A 17470-nucleotide genomic window follows, 5' to 3' on the forward strand; every position below is an offset into this window, starting at 1 on the left:
TTAATCTACCTCCAAATGAACAAGTTCTACTATATATGTTTGGAAGCTTTTTATTTTCTTAAAAAAAAAAAAAAAAAAAAGAGAGAGAGAGAGAAATTGTTTAGGCTGTCATCCTAATTTTAGAAACACTGAATATAAATTGATTTATGACAATCTTTAAATAGAAAATTACTGAGATGAGGGGAAGGGGGAAGCTTTGTTGTTTTTAATAATGATAAATTTGTATTCTACCTTCCAGAAAGTGATTTTTTTATTGTGCAGCAAAACATTCAGTTTAGAGATTATCTTTCCATGGAGAAGGGGTAGACTTCTGTAAATTCGAAAGCAGAATCCTTACATTAAGTAGGTTTATTACCTTACTTTGCTATCTCCTTCCCTTCCTTGCATAATTTCCCACCTCCTAAAAGATTTAAAATTAATTACAGTAGAGTTTCTTGAAGTGCAGGTTGCTTATAATGACTGCATTTTTCAGAAAAAAAGTATTCAATAAACTGAAATCAGTAAAAAAACAGACATGCAATAAACCCCCCCTACTTTTTAAAGTAACCTGAAAAATCTAGTTAATAGTCAGCTCAATGTCATCTAGTGCACCATAGGAAAGCATGCAGCCAACTGCTCTCTCTAATAAGACAGCATGCCCAGCATTTGAAAAAAGGTAAATCCACGCACAAATGAGTACAGGTTCCATTATTATGTGCAACACGGAGCAGAGTACCCATGCACGCAGCATGCACTGAATTGGAACACCAGGCATGTCAAGTGTAATCACCGAGGCCTGAAGGCACTGCTGAGCCTAACACAACCGCATTGCATAGGTTATTCACTCCTTGCTGGAGCTCAGATCTGGCTGAGAAAGGACTGGAGAAAACGTCCTTTTCATGAATGATAGAAGTTATTTGAATGACAGCTCAGAAGAAACACAGCTACACTTAGGATGTGTAGTTTCATGCAGATCGATTCAAAGCCGCAACTTGTAACACGTTCTGCAGGGCTGGCAGATTGGGACATTAGGCTTTCCAACTTGTTGCAACATTCGGGAATGAAGCTTGCATCACCAAAATAATAAAAACCAGGTTTGTTCCCCCACCCCCTCCAACCCTACCCAGAAAACACGAAGGCTTCAATATCATATAAAACCCAATTACTGAAGCTGGCAGCATTAGTACCTAGTATCATCTTTGCCATTTGCTTGACTCAAACAGCAATGCTAAAAGGAAAATTGTGGCAGAAGATCCCATCCTGCCCCATATAACTCACTTTAAAAGAAGCACAGGACACTGAAAAGATGGCTTTCTTGAATAATGCAGTTATGAACTATACTAATAGCCTAAGGGAAAAAGTCCATGAGAAACTCCTTTCAAAGCTAGGCAACTATTTTGCAGTGTAAGTTATAATAGGGCAAAGAGATACAACTCAGATTATTTAAGTAGTCAAAGCTGTACTCTTTATATATGTTTCTATTTTCCTTTCTACAGGCATCATAAAAATATGTATTTTAACTGCAACAAGCAATAATGCATTGAAGAGAAGTATACATTTTTAAAAGTAAAAGAAAAAACATTCATCAGAAATTAATAACTGAAACAGTAGTGAACATTACCATGTCCTGTATCCCAAGAGGTCTACATGTAGTTTATTCTTCTAATTAAAGTACCCAATACAGAGTAAAAGCTATGCTTATAAAATAAGCTTTTCTGTGTCCACCAGCAAAAACAAACATTTGCTTCGAGAACATAAAAGTTACAAAAACTAAAGTTTAACACATTTGAAATGCAACAAAAATAATTTAAATAATAAGAAACTCATGCCAATAGTGGGTCACTGCGCCTAACTGCTTCTTAACTCTGATATTCACATGACACCTTCCCTAAGCTTACCACATTCTATAGTAAAATCTTGCCATTACCTTTAGAATTCTACACCAGCATCCTTCTCCTCACCATCAAACCTCAGTTCTTGTACCAAATATTTCTCTTGGATACAGCTCTTGTCTCTCTCCCTAGCACACTAAAAGTTGTTAATCCCCAAGATACTTAAGTCCTAACACTTGTTTACTTAAGTCTTGCTTTGTACATCTGATTTGTGAGCATCTGATATTGGCTTAAAAATGCTGTGGCCCACAGGATGCAAAGTGATGAACCAACATAAAAAGATCACTTTACCAGCTAAAAATGTTTTTCAATGTCTTTTTAAGTGACTACTTTAAGCTGTCAGAATTTGTCCTGTTTTTCTTTAGTCCAGAGGCCTCTTCCACAAGTTCCTGCTTGCTCCCTTTCCACTTTCAATGATCCACGACACCTCTGGGTGCCAGGAGGTCAGTGTTACCTTCAACATGCCCATTCTCTTTCACTGACGTGGAATTTAGCCTGGTTAAAGCAATTAGCATTGTCTCATTTTCCCTGAACCCTTTTTTCTTATTCCCAACCCCCAGCAATGCTGTTCTACCCCCTCACTTAGTTAAGGGCCCCTCCCCAAGCTGATTCAAATCATTACGTCAGTGAAATGTTTGACTGGGTTAATGAGTTGAATCGCCTCAAGAAGTGGTCCAGCAAACTCCAAAACTAACATAAGGCAAGCAGCAGGGAGTTGGAAGGGGGAGCGGCTCTCCCCCCTTCCACTGGCAGCCTGCTAGATCTGCTCAAGATGCAACTGCAGCCACATCCTTTCCCCCAGCTCCACTTTCAGCTGTTGGTTCCCAACTTCTCTTTTGCATTGGCGCTCGCACTTGTCCCATACCACGGCGAGACGATGCAGGGAGCTATACCAGCAGAAGGCTACCGTGCTCTCCACCCACCTACCAAAAAGTAGTTTTTAGCCAGCCATCATCCAGAAACAGTTCAGAAGAAGATCAGATCAATGTAAGTACTAGCGCACCAAGGAAGGAGAAGACTGCATCAGCTTTGACAAATCAGTTGAACCAGTTGCTTGTGAACCTCCAATTTAGGAACAGGATCTGCCAGACTAGAGGTGGCCACTGTAAGTTGTGGCAACCTGCCCCAGAATCCCAGTGTGGCCCAGCCAGTATTGTGGAAAGAAATACCCACGCAGGAGTCCACTGGTAAGAAACCCATGGATTGTTACAATGGGAGAAGATGTCCTTGAGCTGGGAAGATAAAACTCCCTGTCTTTTAAAAGTCTGGCTGAATAACTCTGAACATCTATAGGTGAATTGATACTGCCAAGCACACTGCCACGAGGATGGCAAACGTGACGACTGGAAAAGAGGAGATGCAGTGATGAGATATGCCAAGCAAATACACGCTGTCCTGGATGAGGCACAGTAAGCATGAAAGATTCCAGATGCCTTGACCGAATGACATGCACCCACATTCAGCCCACAAGAGAAGGAAAAGTAGATAAATGGGTATGGATAACCAGCAAAGAGCATTAATTGCAACCTCCTCAAAACCATTCTATACACAAAACTCCTTGTATGTAAGACAATCCTCCCCACTCTCAAGATGTCCCACAGAGAGCCAACACAAGAAAATAAGATCCTCTGGATGGACACAAAGGGTTCTGGGCACAGTCAGTTGTGAGGACTCTCCCTTCGCTCCCCAGGTTTCAAATTTCTTCATCATTGCTTATGCTCATAAGGAATGCTGTGTATTTGTTATCTGTGAATGTTTGAGTTTTGCTGCTCAGTTTGGAGGAGCAAGAGGGAAAAGATTGAGGTAGCATTGGGAATAAAAGCCCGGAAGACTTGTATCAAATCAGAAAGGCAAATTGCAAATGAAAATAAACTTCCAAAAAAAGCACACAACCCAGCCTCAAGAAACTTATACAGAGATGGTTCATATTTTCAAACAAACAAAACAAATCACAAGAAAATATATAAGAGTTTCAGCACAGCAAGCAGCAGGATTTTGCACCAAGTGCTCCATCACAGCATCTTTCCTGATTTATTCCACGCTTTTTTTTTTTTTTTTTTTAAGAAAACTAATGAACTGACAGTAGCCCCCATTCCACCTTCACTGTGAATGAAGAGCTTCCTTCTCTCTGAATCTTCTTGTTCTCACAAATATACTTGCAAGACACAGCAGGCAACCAGGACATTACTAAACAAGCATGAGGCAGCCCAAGCTTGTCAGAAAGGACCTTTTCTCCTCAGCTAACCTAAACTGTGTTCCACATACTACAGCCATCCAACGGCTGTTCAGACCGTAACTCAAAAGGTCACAGAACAGTCAGGCTTGCCAGTGAATGAGATGAATAACAACATCAGTGCAAAAGCAAAGACACCAAGCAGCAACAATGGCACTTGGATTCCACACCAAGCTTCCACTGTTAGTTTTGCAGACCTTTGGCCAGATAGGAACATTGGAGACCAAGACATCCTGCAAGACTAGCTGGTACAAAGGCAGTAAGTCATCCTTTGGCCTGCTGAATAACAAGAAAAAATTTCTTTTAATAAAGAGCTAGACAGATGGAGGCAAGAGAATGAGAGGAAGGGAAAAATGCAGTACAAGGAAGGATAGAAATACCAGGTCCAGGCATAAAAAGCCAACAGACCTGGCAGAAAATAGCAAAAGCACATGACTGAAGTACACCAAATACTCCAGCATATCACAGGCAAATAACTTTCTGAATGGCAGGCATCGCCAGCCAAATCATCTTGTTGGCAACAGAGCCACAGAGCCAGCAGCTGATGATTTCCAAATTATCACAGCATGTCTCTTCTCAGTGTTAGGTAGCACACTCACATGGATCCACTGTCTCAGCAAGGGAAGGATGACTCGGCTCATCTTTCTGTAACATTGACTCTCCTACTCTGAAGTTCTTTCCATGGCATTCTCATGGGGATAAAACACACCGCTTTGGCAGTTAACATCTTTATAGCTTAATATGCTGAATCTATCTCACTGACAACAGCCTAGGATGAGCAGAGTGCTATGTTCCCTAGTCAGGCATCTGCTTGCAGCTCCACTGCTATCTAACACTACCACCTTCTTCCATTACCCTGCTGCTTACAAGAGGGAGCCACAAAGTGGCAAGAAAATAAAGGTGACCTGGCGACAGCACAGTATGCTTTCCTGGGCCAGCAGCAGACTCTGGAAAGCAGAAAGGCTCAAAGGGATGTGTGACCAAGTAGCACCACAATCCATATTAACATCTGCAGAACCTCAACGTTACACTTCCCATCTCCTCAGGTGTCCTCATAACCTTCCTTCAACACTCTCCCAGTTTCTCACACGGTTGTCAGAATAACACACAGCACTGCAGATGAAGTCATACCAGTTCCACACACATTGGCAATACTTCCCTAGTTCTACTGGAAACACCCATGCTTAAATCGACACAATCTGTTTAATGAAAAAGTTAGCATGCATGTAGACTGCTGCAAAGCATCTCCTGTCTGCAAGGTATGTTTCTGACAGTTCTCCCAAGCATGCACCTTCGCTCCTGCAGAAAAAGAAATCTTGTTTTGCTATACTGCACCAATTAGAGTCCCACATCTAAATAGGGATGATATTTTGCAATCTAAACTTGAAGCCATATGATGACAGATAAGACGACCTGACCACACTGAAACAAAACACTACCCTTCACACCTTCTGATGTCATCATTTTCTACAGAGCTTGTCTAACAGTAAAAAAACAAACCAAAAGCTTCTATCATATCCCTCATGAAGCTGCTGAAAGACTGTGCATTCCTTAAGTCCTTCTGCTGAATTAGAGCACGGAGACACAATGTTGGCATGCTGTGAGAGAGGCAGCCTATTTCCCAAAGCCTAGGAAGGCTAAAAGCTGCAAAATACACCTCGTTCACAGTGGCAAGCCGAGACGGGAATGCTCCAAAGTTTGTTGCTAGTCTGGAATGATCACAGCTCATGAGCTGCTCCAGCCTGGACAGCACACGTGTTTGGGAGCACACATCCAGTTGACTGGCTTGGGAGCGTTTGCCCTCAGTCACCACTTGCCTCCATAGCTGGAGGACCCTAGTTACACTGGCAGACATTGTGTGGGAATAGCCCCAGCCAAGGGGGTCTCACCCTGACTGCTAATAGTTCCACATGGACAAAAAAAAAATCCACACCCTGAGCAGCAGCACACTGGTTTACCTTTAAACTAACAAAGCCTTTTTCCACATTGACAAGAAGTTCATAGGTGCTGAGCTACCCTTAGATGACTTTCAGCAATTTATCTGAGCTTGCATGCCTACTACTTAAAAAATATTTCTTAAGTCTGTCAGTTTGTCTCATCAAGTAAAAAACAAAACAGCTTTTTAATTTATTTGTTCTGTTTTGTGGTTGGGGGTTTTGTTTGTTTAGATTTTTGAAGCACTACCAGGAAGTTGCTGTAAAGCACAAACACAGAATTTAGCACAAAAGACCTGACTGGAGGACAGAATGACCTATAAAACAGAAAATGTTGCCAGCACTGGCAAGTGCACCACAGAAGTAAGTGGCAGCCCTCAGCTGGGACATAATAGTGGGAATGATTTGGAGTGCGGGGAGCAGCAGTACTGCCTCTGCCTCGAAGGCTTATCATATTTTCATCCCCACTTCTCTGCAATTCTTCAGCAAAGAACCTATCAGCTATCCAATGATTTCTTTGTGGCATACTTTCCAGACCAAACTCTGTGAATGGCATCTTTGTCAGTTAATCCATCATAACAAACATTGAGAATAAAATAAGCTGTACCTCCAGCTAGTAAAATAATTTCACAGATTTTGTTTCTCATGCAGGTAAAATACTTTCTTCAAGACAAGACAGTATCAACAATTTTACAAAAATATGAAGGATTCACACTGAACTAAAAAATAATTTTATGAGAAAATTCTCACAGTGCAAGTTTAAAACAAACAAAGGAACAAGTTCTTAAACCAAAACTGCACTGTAAACAGTCAAATTCTTAAGACTATTAAGTTTACTACAGATTAATATAATAAATAACAATTCTAGTGCAAATGAACACTTAAGGACTGTTTTTAAAGGATATGGAAAGATGTACACAAACTTCAAGAATGTTGAAAGTTATTGCACATTTGATTTTTTTTTTTGAAACAAAGTTGGACCTACATGATTTATTTTTTTAACTCTCAGAAACACTCAAATCCCAGCACTATTAATGTCAAATCTTCAACAGGCTTACATTAGATGTAGTGACTCATGAAAGAAAAAAACCCACACCAACAACCAACCAAAAAAACCACCCCACCCCATTGCCCTCCCCAAGAAAACCCCAAACAAAAAACCATAACAAAACACACAAACATGCAGGGTCCCTGGAAAAAGGTGAACAATCTGGTCTTTTTCATACTGAGTATGACTTATTTCTGGTAATCCAAAAGAAAAACAAGCCCATAAACACAAACCCACCCAACTTGGAATTATTTTACTTATGTGTTTTACCATTACCTGCAGGGTAAAGGCTAACTGTTGAGCCTCAATTAAGTTTCCGAGTTACTACAACACCAGTGGATTTTCCAAATGGACATAATAAGAGTCACTACAAGGTTTACAAATTCCTACGCTTCTATTATTCTTAGTATTCCTATTCTATTAATCCGTGTGGACAAGAGGATTCTTGGATTTCCAAAATGTCAACATTTTAATTAACACTAATACTATGCGTACAAGTAAGTTTTATTCACTGCTTTGACAGAACAACAAAGGAAAAACGTCTGAAACGCTATGACGCCTGACATTTCTGTTACCTTCCACATACTCTTAACTTCCAGAGCAAACGCATCAGCCACCTTCCAGAAGTCTGAACTCTGACAATGGACAGGGGAGAAAAAACAAACCAACATGCAAACTGTTTTTCCTCTGGGAACAGGTTGTGGGGGGAGGAGTAAGAGGAAAAATATAAAGGAGAAAATTACATTTCAGTATCACAGAGAAGGAAAACAAATGATTTTTGATTAAGCAAAATTATATAGCTAGTTGATTAAGATTTTCTGTCTCAAATATGATTACTTTTCAAATCTGACATCAAGAGCTCACACATGGCCCTCATAAACAGAATTAAAACTATAATCCCATTTCTGCCACATTGATTATATCACGAGGGAGTAATTCTATTTAGGTAATGTGATCCTGTAACAAGATACTAAAAAAATCTGTACGAATGTTGCCATTTTCCATGTCTGTTTATATTAGAAACATTTTCTTATTGTTCTCTCTGTATAAATAATGAAGCTCAGAAAGCATTCCATCTTTTAAACTGACATGCTTCTTTCTCCAAATAGTTTATACCATTTTGCAAAGGAAACAAAGTATTACTAACTAAACCATCACTTCTTTTAACCTACACTTTGAATAGAATGTTCTTAAAACCATATTATAAATTAAATGGGAAAAGGTATCACAGTATTCCCGTTCTATCACAGATGGGTAGGTTTGACTCCATTTCAAAACTGCTGGGGGACTATGCCAATTATATTGAAATAGAAAGGGCTGTAGCAAGATAATCACCAGGAGACAAAACACCCACCCTATTTTCACAACTGTCTCACAGGAGAACATAAGCAAAAGGAGAAACGACAACAAGCTCATTTCTACTTGCAAACACCATCACTGTGTTCAGACCAAGTTCTGTCCACATGGAGCAAAGATAGGGCCTGTTCACATTGCGAATCTCTTGCCATAAATATTTATAAACTACAAGAGTATCTAGAGAGCTTAATGAAGTCTATGTCAGCTTGCCTGTCAAATATATAAATAGGAAAAAATTACTTAATATTTAGGGTGTCGATAGCCAGCATTTACATTCAATCCATTAGAGACACAATGCTTTCCCCTTCCAAGCCTTGGACAACTATCACAAAAGTATGACACAGCTTCATTGTTTAAAGTGCTGCATATTCTGTAACTCTGCAAGTGGTATACTCTGAAACTACACAAGTGAGGTATAAGTTGAAAAAATAAAGGTTATTATTAGAGACTGCATTTCTTTTACCCGACAGCAGTTGCCATCTAGAAGAGCCATCACTACAAAGCGCTCAGCACAGAAGCGGCAGTAGTACTCACTGCATGCTCATCCTAAACCTCATGTCCACACACCAACAGTCACCCATGTTGAGCCATAGCGTTTGGGTTCAAGGGCTCAGCTTTTAAGCGAGCAACGCCAACTGCTTCATATGAACGTGAACAGACCATCCCTGAAGTCTGCAAGGCTGTTGCATCCCCCCATGTCTTTATAAGCAATTTATATCACTTACTGGTAAAAGTCCATCTGTGGGAAATTCCTTATCAATGTAAATTCTGCTTCACTGGCAACAACTGCCTTCAAAGTACAAATAGCCCTCGTGTGCCATCAAAGAGGGGGTGGCAGCAAAGAATTTCACCAGCCGTGTGTAATTTACCATCTAAATCTCTCTCAGGCAAGCTGGCCGAAGCGTGAGGGCTCCCCAGCAGAGAACTGGGAGAGGAGCTCAGCACACTCAGGAACGGCAGAGCCACCAGCTCAGCTACAAGCAGGAGCGTTGCAACAAAACTTTAGTAACAGCAGCACTTCTGGTGCCACTCAACAATAACATGTACCCCTCCCTATAGTACAAGGAAGTGGACTCTTTTGAAGAAGCCACCAGCAAAGCAACCCAAGTATTTAGCATTTCTTAGGAAATTAATGAGGTTAAATGTGCTGGGGACAAAGAATATAGTGTTTAAGTCTGCAGATTGGCTGCCAGAGGAGATGAATGGTGACAGATCAGAAACTGAGACCTGTTTCTCCCTGTTTCTACCCCACTCTCTCAGAAGGAAAAAAAAAAATTATCTTTGCTCTACTTGATTTGAACTAAAAAGTAAATCCCATATTACATGCACTGCAGCAGGTATTTTTGAAGCTGGCATTTTTGACATGCGACATCATCATAAAGACGGATTACAGATGTCCAAAGGAATCAGATTTCTCCAGCTCCCAAAGACAGAGAGTTTAAAAGGTTTGTACGCTCCAGATCCTGACCTATCTTCCTGCAAAAAAACCCCACTCTACCCATTCTACAGCTTCTAGTCAAACTCCTTACCTAGAACTCAGGCAATGCAGATGTAATCAACTCACTAGGGAAAAAGGAAACATAAATATGGTTAGTTGCCCTCTGACCAGTATTGGTGTGAAACATGAACAAAGCTTTTCACCTGACTATATAACTCCCACTGAAGGATACAAGAAGCCCATCATCTGCATACATCTCTGACCAGATATACACAGTTTCACCCATATACCCAGAACTTCCCCATATCTTCAGTGCACCTTGCCAAAAATGCTACTTCGTCTTACCTCCAAGACATAGTAAAAAAAATTCCATCAAACTTTCCAAGTCCTAATTTTTCAGTTTGAAAGAAAAGCTAAAGCAATCTGATGATAAGTGAACTATATCACAGAGATGCAATTTCAAAAACTATTAAAGTAATGGTGGATTTTGTAACACCTTAGATCACACTAATTTTAGACTGTTCTATGAAGAGATGAAAGAGGAAAATATATTGGAAATCACGGCAGACAAAGGCGCACTGATTTCTGAGGAATCATACAATGAAAAAACATGACTAGAATACAGTTGATTCAAGGTTGGGTGAAGAAACAGACCATGATGATCACACAAAAAAAAATATTTCCAAGTCTCATTCTCAAAACTTAAGTATTATACAGTCCTAGGTGAAGAGACTCTTTGCCTGAAGGCAAAAACATAGCTCCAGCTGGAAATGCCACACTTCGTCTCCAACCTGAATGCTTCAGAAGCAAAAAGCCTATTCCTTGTCCCCTTCTCTGACTTCTGGTAGAAAAATACACGTAAACACCTCTAGTCACGGTTTAGCAAGTCTTGAATATTAAACTCTTCTAAACTACGTGCAAATAAATCTATCTGAAAGATAGAAAAAAGCAAAGATGATCTGTTTATCAAAACCAAGTAACAACAGATTAAAACCAATTAAAACAGTAACAATATTAAACCAATAAAAACAGATTAAAACAAGCCCTCTTCTGAACACGTAAGAGGGAAGCGGTAGTTTTAAAATGCCCATTACCAGGAATTTTCAGTTCTTCACTAACTGACCTTAAGCACAGAGGTCTGCAACGTTCAGTATGTCTGCACAAACATAATTTGTAAGATTCCTATTCAAACGAGAGCTTTATTCACTGTCTGCATGATCAGGGTTTAAAACCAAAACAAAACAGCAATTGCATGCTGACTGGAGAGTTATTTCTGGAAGAAAAGTAAGCCATGAATACTTGTGGAGGAAGAAGTCTCTCTTTATCACTTATTAAAAAGTTGAAAACTCAGTTTCACACTTATCTGTAGCTCCCTGACAGATGTGACACCACTGCTATTGCCTCTTTGCAACTACCAATTATCTAACGAGATCATGATTGGTTTCACAGCTGTCGTGAAGAGTACAGCAAAGCTGCCATGAAGCAGCTCTAACTCACTTCTCCATACATACCCTCAGGGAGTGGCTTCAAGAAGCACTGTTGATGGTCAGAGAAGAGGAAGTCCAATCCCCCAAATCAAACCAGGGGCAGACAGAGGAGAACAGAGATTGGACTGTGACGAGGGTCAAGAGGTTCCAGGAAAGTGACTCCTTTCTTCCATCAGCCAGAGTAGGAAAAAAAACCCCAACCCCACACCGCAGAACCTCCACAGCAAACTGTCATGACAGTAACCTCCTGCCTCTTAGAAATCCAAATTCCTGCCCTGAAAACGTCAGTAGGATCTGGCTTATTGCAGTCCTTGGATGACTTTTAAAGACAGGTGTCTTGCCCTGTGCATCCTAGTAACGGCCAGGTACTTCTTCAAGTCCCTATTAGTTTACAGAGCACTGCACTTCCAGGTTACCAATTTTACTCCTTTCCAGATTGGTAAACAAGTCTACCATAATTTCCTCAGACTAATAGTCACAGTTCAGTTGTAAACCTCTGTCCATTTGCTTTTTTCAAGTCAACGAGAACAGAGAGACTAGTTCTGTAAGCAGAGAGGATGCTGCAATCCACAAATATACACTATTCCATTTTTCTGAGTTTCAGTCTCCAGTACTGTTGGCTTGGCATCCTTCACAGCACTGAATTCACAAACCAAATAGCGAACTTCATAACTTTGCTTCGACTTTCATGTATAAACTTATTCATAGTCACGCTGGCACTGCCTCTGCCTCATTAAGGAACTGTTGACACCTCTTCTGAACTCAACACATCTTATTCAAACCAATTCTACTTACATAGATGTTGTTTATTAAGGAGGATGCATGCATTAAAATTTTATTTTTTTATTTCTTTAGAGTTCAGCTGTTCCTGCTGTTTCTCTCTATCTAAGGTAACAATTAGCCAGTAGGAAAATTACTATCATGTCACAAACAGAAAATTATGACTTCAGGTAGGTGATCAAACAGCAGACCATGAACACAGAAGAAACAAAAATGCTGTTCAGATACAGATGTCCTTGGCAATAGACAATGAGAGATGAGAAATTACATTCCAGATGATTTATAAACTGAATGTTTCTTCGAAGTGTCTTATTAAGCTCCATCGAGTATATAAAAATTTGCAAAAGCATATGTGACTATTTTGAGACTAATTTGAAGAAATTACAGCCGCAACATTACATGACACTACATATGACAGCAATTTCTGTGCTGTCATTTGAACTAGGTTGAACAGCAAGTTCGGACCAAACAAATGGTTTATTAAGAATAGGTATGATCATTACTTAATAAAATGAACTAATTGGGCAACAGTTTCTCTCTACACTCCAGACCCAACTTAAGTTTTGAAAATTGGGGTTTAACCACCACAAGAGTACAAAATGTTACACAGCCTATTTAAATAAGTATACTTGTATCTTTGCAAACAGGATACAATATGGCAAGCAGATGCATAGGAAAAAAAAAAAAAAAGGGTATGGAGAAGAGGAAAATTTTTTTCCAGAGTACTGAGCAACTGGAAACTGAGCAGTTACTTCAACCTAAACCACCTTTACTCTAGCTTGATTGAAATACACTGGTGTTGATGAATTTTCTGAGTCAAAGTGTAGTTGATTAACTGTTAGTAGTTAACCACTTCCCCCATTTAGTATGAAAAAATACAAGTAAACAGGAAAATTATGGATGCAAACACTACAGGTGATTTCTTCCCAGAAAGACTGAACACCATAGTTATGTTTACAGCATAAAAAAAAAAAAAGCCTCGGTTTTCTTACCAATTGTGCCCTATAAGGCAAGAAATTTTGTTGGAGAGGGGAAGTGGAATAGAAATTCTCAGCTACTTTAAGTGACATCCCCTTGTAAGGCGCTCGACTGCTGATTTAAAGCTGTATGAACATCCGTGGCAGTTCACCAGTGAAACACAAACTTCTCTCAAGTCCCAGCGCAGAGCCAGCACAGCTGAGAGGAGTATTCATTCCTCTTCTCGCCAACTCTGCACGCTCACTTCGCTGCGAGCAGGCTTTCAGTGAAACACCAGTTCCCGGGCACTTTCCAACACACACACCCCCCCCCGCTAAATACGTGAGGCTTCGCTCTCTCCCCAAACCCGGCAGGATAAAACCCCACTCTCAGGGGGGTAAAACGAAAGGAGCTCGGCGATAGTAACAGCGGTATCAGTCTGACACTGGCGTGGCCGAGCTGCTGCCCCGAGAGCTGCCTGCCGGCCACGGCCAGCTCAGGGGGTGCGGACAGAGATGGGGGGGCGTGTGCTGGTTTTGAGGGCTTGTTGGTTTTTTTTAAAAAAAAAAAAAAAAAAAAAAACCACAAAAAAACCAAAAACAAAAACCCCCAAAACTTGAAAACAACAATGGGGCGGTGAGACAAGTGGCCGCTGGCAGTGTGGGCTGCTCTCAAGCGCGGCTCGGGCCGCCGGGCCGGGCCGGGCCGGGCCGCCGGGGAAGTTGCTCGGGAGCCGGGGGAGGCCGTGGTGGCGGCTGGGCGAGAGCGCTGCCCCCGCGCCGGGCCCCGCGCCCTGCCGGCAGCCAGGCCTCTCCCCTCCCGCACGCCCAAACATGGCCCCTCGCCACCAACCCTGCAACTTTTTCTCCTGCCCCCCCGCCGCCGCCCCGCTCACCTCTCATCAGGGAACAAAAACTGCAAGCAAGTAGGCTGCGCAGGACGGCCCCCATCTTCCTTCCCTCCTCGCTCTCACCGGCGGGGAGGCGGCGGCGAGGAGCAGCACCTCCGCTGCCAGTTCATGCTTCCAGGCGGGCGGGGGAGGTGGCGGGGAAAGCAGCGGGGGGGAAAGGCGGGGAAGGGCGGCCACGGAGATTCCCCCCTCGCCGGTCCCTAGCAGGCCACTTGCCCCGCCGCGCCGCCGCGGGAGCGAGCGCTGCCCTCCATGCCGGCCGCCGCCGCCTCACCGCAACCACCGCGGCCGTTCCCCCATCCACCCCTCCGCTCGCTCGCCCTCCCTCCGCCGGGCGCGCACAGGCGCAGGGATACAATCCTCCTCCTCCTCCTCCCTCGGCCTCGCCTCCGCCTCGCCGCGCCCGGACGGCTCCTGGCTCCCGGAGCAGCGCCCGCCCCCCCAGCACCTCTCCCGTCAGGGAGGGAGCGGGCGGGCGGAGGGGCGGGGGCGGCCTCTCACACACGGACAGTCTCACACACACGCCCGGCCGCCCCGCGGCTGACAAAAGCCCGACGGAGTCCGCACCCGGACGGGGCCGGGCCACTGGCAAGGGAAAGGACGGGCGGGGTCGCGGTCCCCCCCCCGGGTTGCTCGTCCGCGGGCAGGGTGAGGGGACGCGGCGGGGGGCGGCTGTCGCATTCCAGCGGGACTACTTGTCGTTCTTCTCAACCCCTCCGCCGTCTGCGATGCGGTTCGCGGAGCAACGCCGGACCGGGAGGGACGGGACTACTTTCTGCCACAGAGCCGGAGCGGCGGCGGTAGCGGCGGCGGCGGCAGCGGCAGTACAAAGGCGGTGGCGGTTGCCGTCGCTGCTCTACGGCCAGGTGAACGCGGCCGTGGCTCGGCCGGGCAGTGCGGGGCCTTTTAGGGCTACTGACTCCTTCCTTCTTCTCTCCCTCGAGTGTTACCTGCCCGCCCGCCCTCTCCCGGGGAGGGGTACGTTGGCACCTCCGGGGCGAGGGCTGCGGGACCGGGACGTGCTGCGGCGGCCCCTCGGCCCTTCCCGGGGCTCGGTACTCGGGCCAGCCGTGAAGTCACGGTGGCGTTTAAGTATTTATCGGTCTGTGCTGCTGCCCTGCCGATTGAATTAGAAGCAAAACTGGGGGGAACGGGCTGTAATATTAGAGTATCACTCGGGGGGGAAAAATATTAAGCAATATGGTAAAATTAAGTTACGATTAATACCCCTAGTGTGGAGATTGAAGAGCAGTGATCTTGATCTTTGCCAGAGCAGAGCTAGCAGGCATTCCTTATCTGTAGGACTTGCTGCTTGGCTGATGTAATGGGGCATGATTTATTTCCCAGCACTTTCGGGGGTGGTTTGGGTTTTTGTCCCCATTGCTGAACTAAATGTAGAGAGCTGGGTTTGTGCTGTTTGAGGCAGTATTACAAATAAAATTAAAAAAAAAATAAAATGAGAGGCCAGTGTGTTGTGTTTAAACATAATTTACTCTTTTCCCCTATTGCATCCATGTAAACACACCCTTTTCTTTCTGAAGAAGCTAAAAACTTACAATTTTGTAAAATATGCTTACTTAAAAAAAGCTTTCCTCCTTACCTACTTTGTTCGTTCTTAATAAACAATACAAAATGCAGGTTTCTTGTATTTCCTCTAGGTTAGAAAGTCTGCCTCAGGATTTCTACAAGGAATATTAAATCTAAATGTCTATATCATTTTCGGTCCCTCATACAGTATGACAGCTGGTTAGTAGGATAATGATGAGGCAGAACAATTTACAGTAAAATTTGAGATCCTTACATTCAGAAGTCTGTATTATTTTCAAGATTATTAGAAACTTATGGAAACATTTAACTTTTAATTTCATATCTGTTGAACATATATTTTCATAGCTTTTCTTGTGATTACAGTAGGAGATAACATCTGGGCCAGATTAAAGGCCTGCGCATTGTAGACTGACTTTTAACATCAGGCTCCTGGAGTCGTATGATTATATCAGACTCTCAGCTTTTATTGGGGAAAACAAAACAAAAAAAAACCCAAATGAAAAAAACACAAAAAAAACCCAACAAAACCCAGAGCTCTTTATGAAAAGAAATCTATTTCCAACCTTCAAGATTGCAAAAAAAAACATTTTGAAAATGTATACAATGCAACTCAACAGCAATACCTGCCCAAGGCCAGGTCTACGTTACAAAATGCTGTCCTTTGCTCTCAGCCGGATGAAATCGCCTCCTCCGTTACCGCGCTGTCAGCTGGGAGGATTAGCAAACTCAAGCAAGATCCACATGGACAGTGGAGGGGAAGGGCTTCTCAGGCAAAAATGTACCTAGACAGTAGATAACCCACATCTAACCCTTGTCGCCACTAGATTTTGCAGGAGCAAGCAGGAGGAGCACACCGTTACATTTATTTTCACTGTTTCATTGGAATGGGTGATGAAAAAGAGGTTTGTGGCTTTATTTTCCTACAGTATGCTCATAATGTTGCACAATCTGTGATTAACCTCTTATGAAGTATGGCAGATCTATAATGAATTCTTCATATCTTAATCGCACAGTGCGCAGCTGAGGAAAACCTCAAGCCTGAACCCCTGCATCACAGAACACATTTCTTTACATGCCGTTCCCCCTTGCATCTTATCTGTTTTGCTGGAAACATTCTGGTGTCTTGACTATCTCCCTTAGGAGACTGATTCCCTGCCTGGTTGCTCTTACTTTTAAAGATGTTTTCCCTGCTGTCCAGGCTAATTGGTTTTAGTTTTAGCTTTCAAGCATTATATGCAGTCACCCCTCACACTGGTCCATAATTCGAGCCCTTTCTTTTCCTGCTAGGATTTCCTCTGAGCCATTTAATGGCTATTGGCTTCACCTCTCTCAGCCTAGTCCCTTTCCCCCTCAGCCTGCGTATTCCAGCCCAGGTAGCCTTTTTTGAACCCATTTTCCATCAATACCTGTGTCGTAATTGTTTCTCAGCTTTGCTGCTAATTCGTACTCGTAGAATTAACTCCATGGCAGAGGTTTTTACAAAGTAAAATAGAAAGCAAGATTACCACACACAGAAAAGCCTCTGACAGGCAACGTTTCTGTGAGATGGTTATGTTCCTTTATTTGATCTTAAAGTAAATGGGAGTGGAGAGGGAATGTCTCTTTGTCGTGGTTTAACCCCAGCCGGCAGCTCAGCCCCACGCAGCCGCTCGCTCACTCCCCCGCAGTGGGATGGGGGAGAGAATCAGAAGAGTAAAAGTGAGAAAACTCATGGGTTGAGATAAAGACAGTTTAATAGGTAAAGCAAAAGCTGCGCACGCAAGTAGAGCAAACCAAGGAATTCATTCCCCACTTCCCATGGGCAGGCAGGTGTTCAGCCATCTCCAGGAAAGCAGGGCTCCATCACATGTAACAGTGACTTGGGAAGACAAACACCATCACTCTGAACGTCCCCCCCTTCCTTCTTCT

The 17470-nt window shown here is 43.1% G+C and overlaps 1 protein-coding gene across 2 annotated transcripts in view; it reads right to left on the bottom strand.

Annotated features, from left to right (window-relative positions):
* LRP6 (LDL receptor related protein 6) overlaps positions 1-14467 on the bottom strand; it is a 127485-nt gene extending 113018 nt beyond the window's left edge. Inside the window, exon 1 of one of the 2 annotated variants that reach the window (XM_075760779.1) lies at positions 14000-14467. Coding sequence is in view for 1 of the 2 variants with exons in the window: in XM_075760770.1 (XP_075616885.1) it covers positions 14000-14054 (55 nt within the window). In the remaining variant the exon portion in view is untranslated. The remainder of the gene's footprint in view (positions 1-13999) is intronic. The other variant, XM_075760770.1, reaches the window with a different exon arrangement.
* Positions 14468-17470: the final 3003 nt, after the last annotated feature.

The sequence above is a fragment of the Balearica regulorum genome, chromosome 1 (genome assembly GCF_011004875.1).
Source record: "Balearica regulorum gibbericeps isolate bBalReg1 chromosome 1, bBalReg1.pri, whole genome shotgun sequence".
Lineage (NCBI taxonomy): Eukaryota > Metazoa > Chordata > Aves > Gruiformes > Gruidae > Balearica > Balearica regulorum.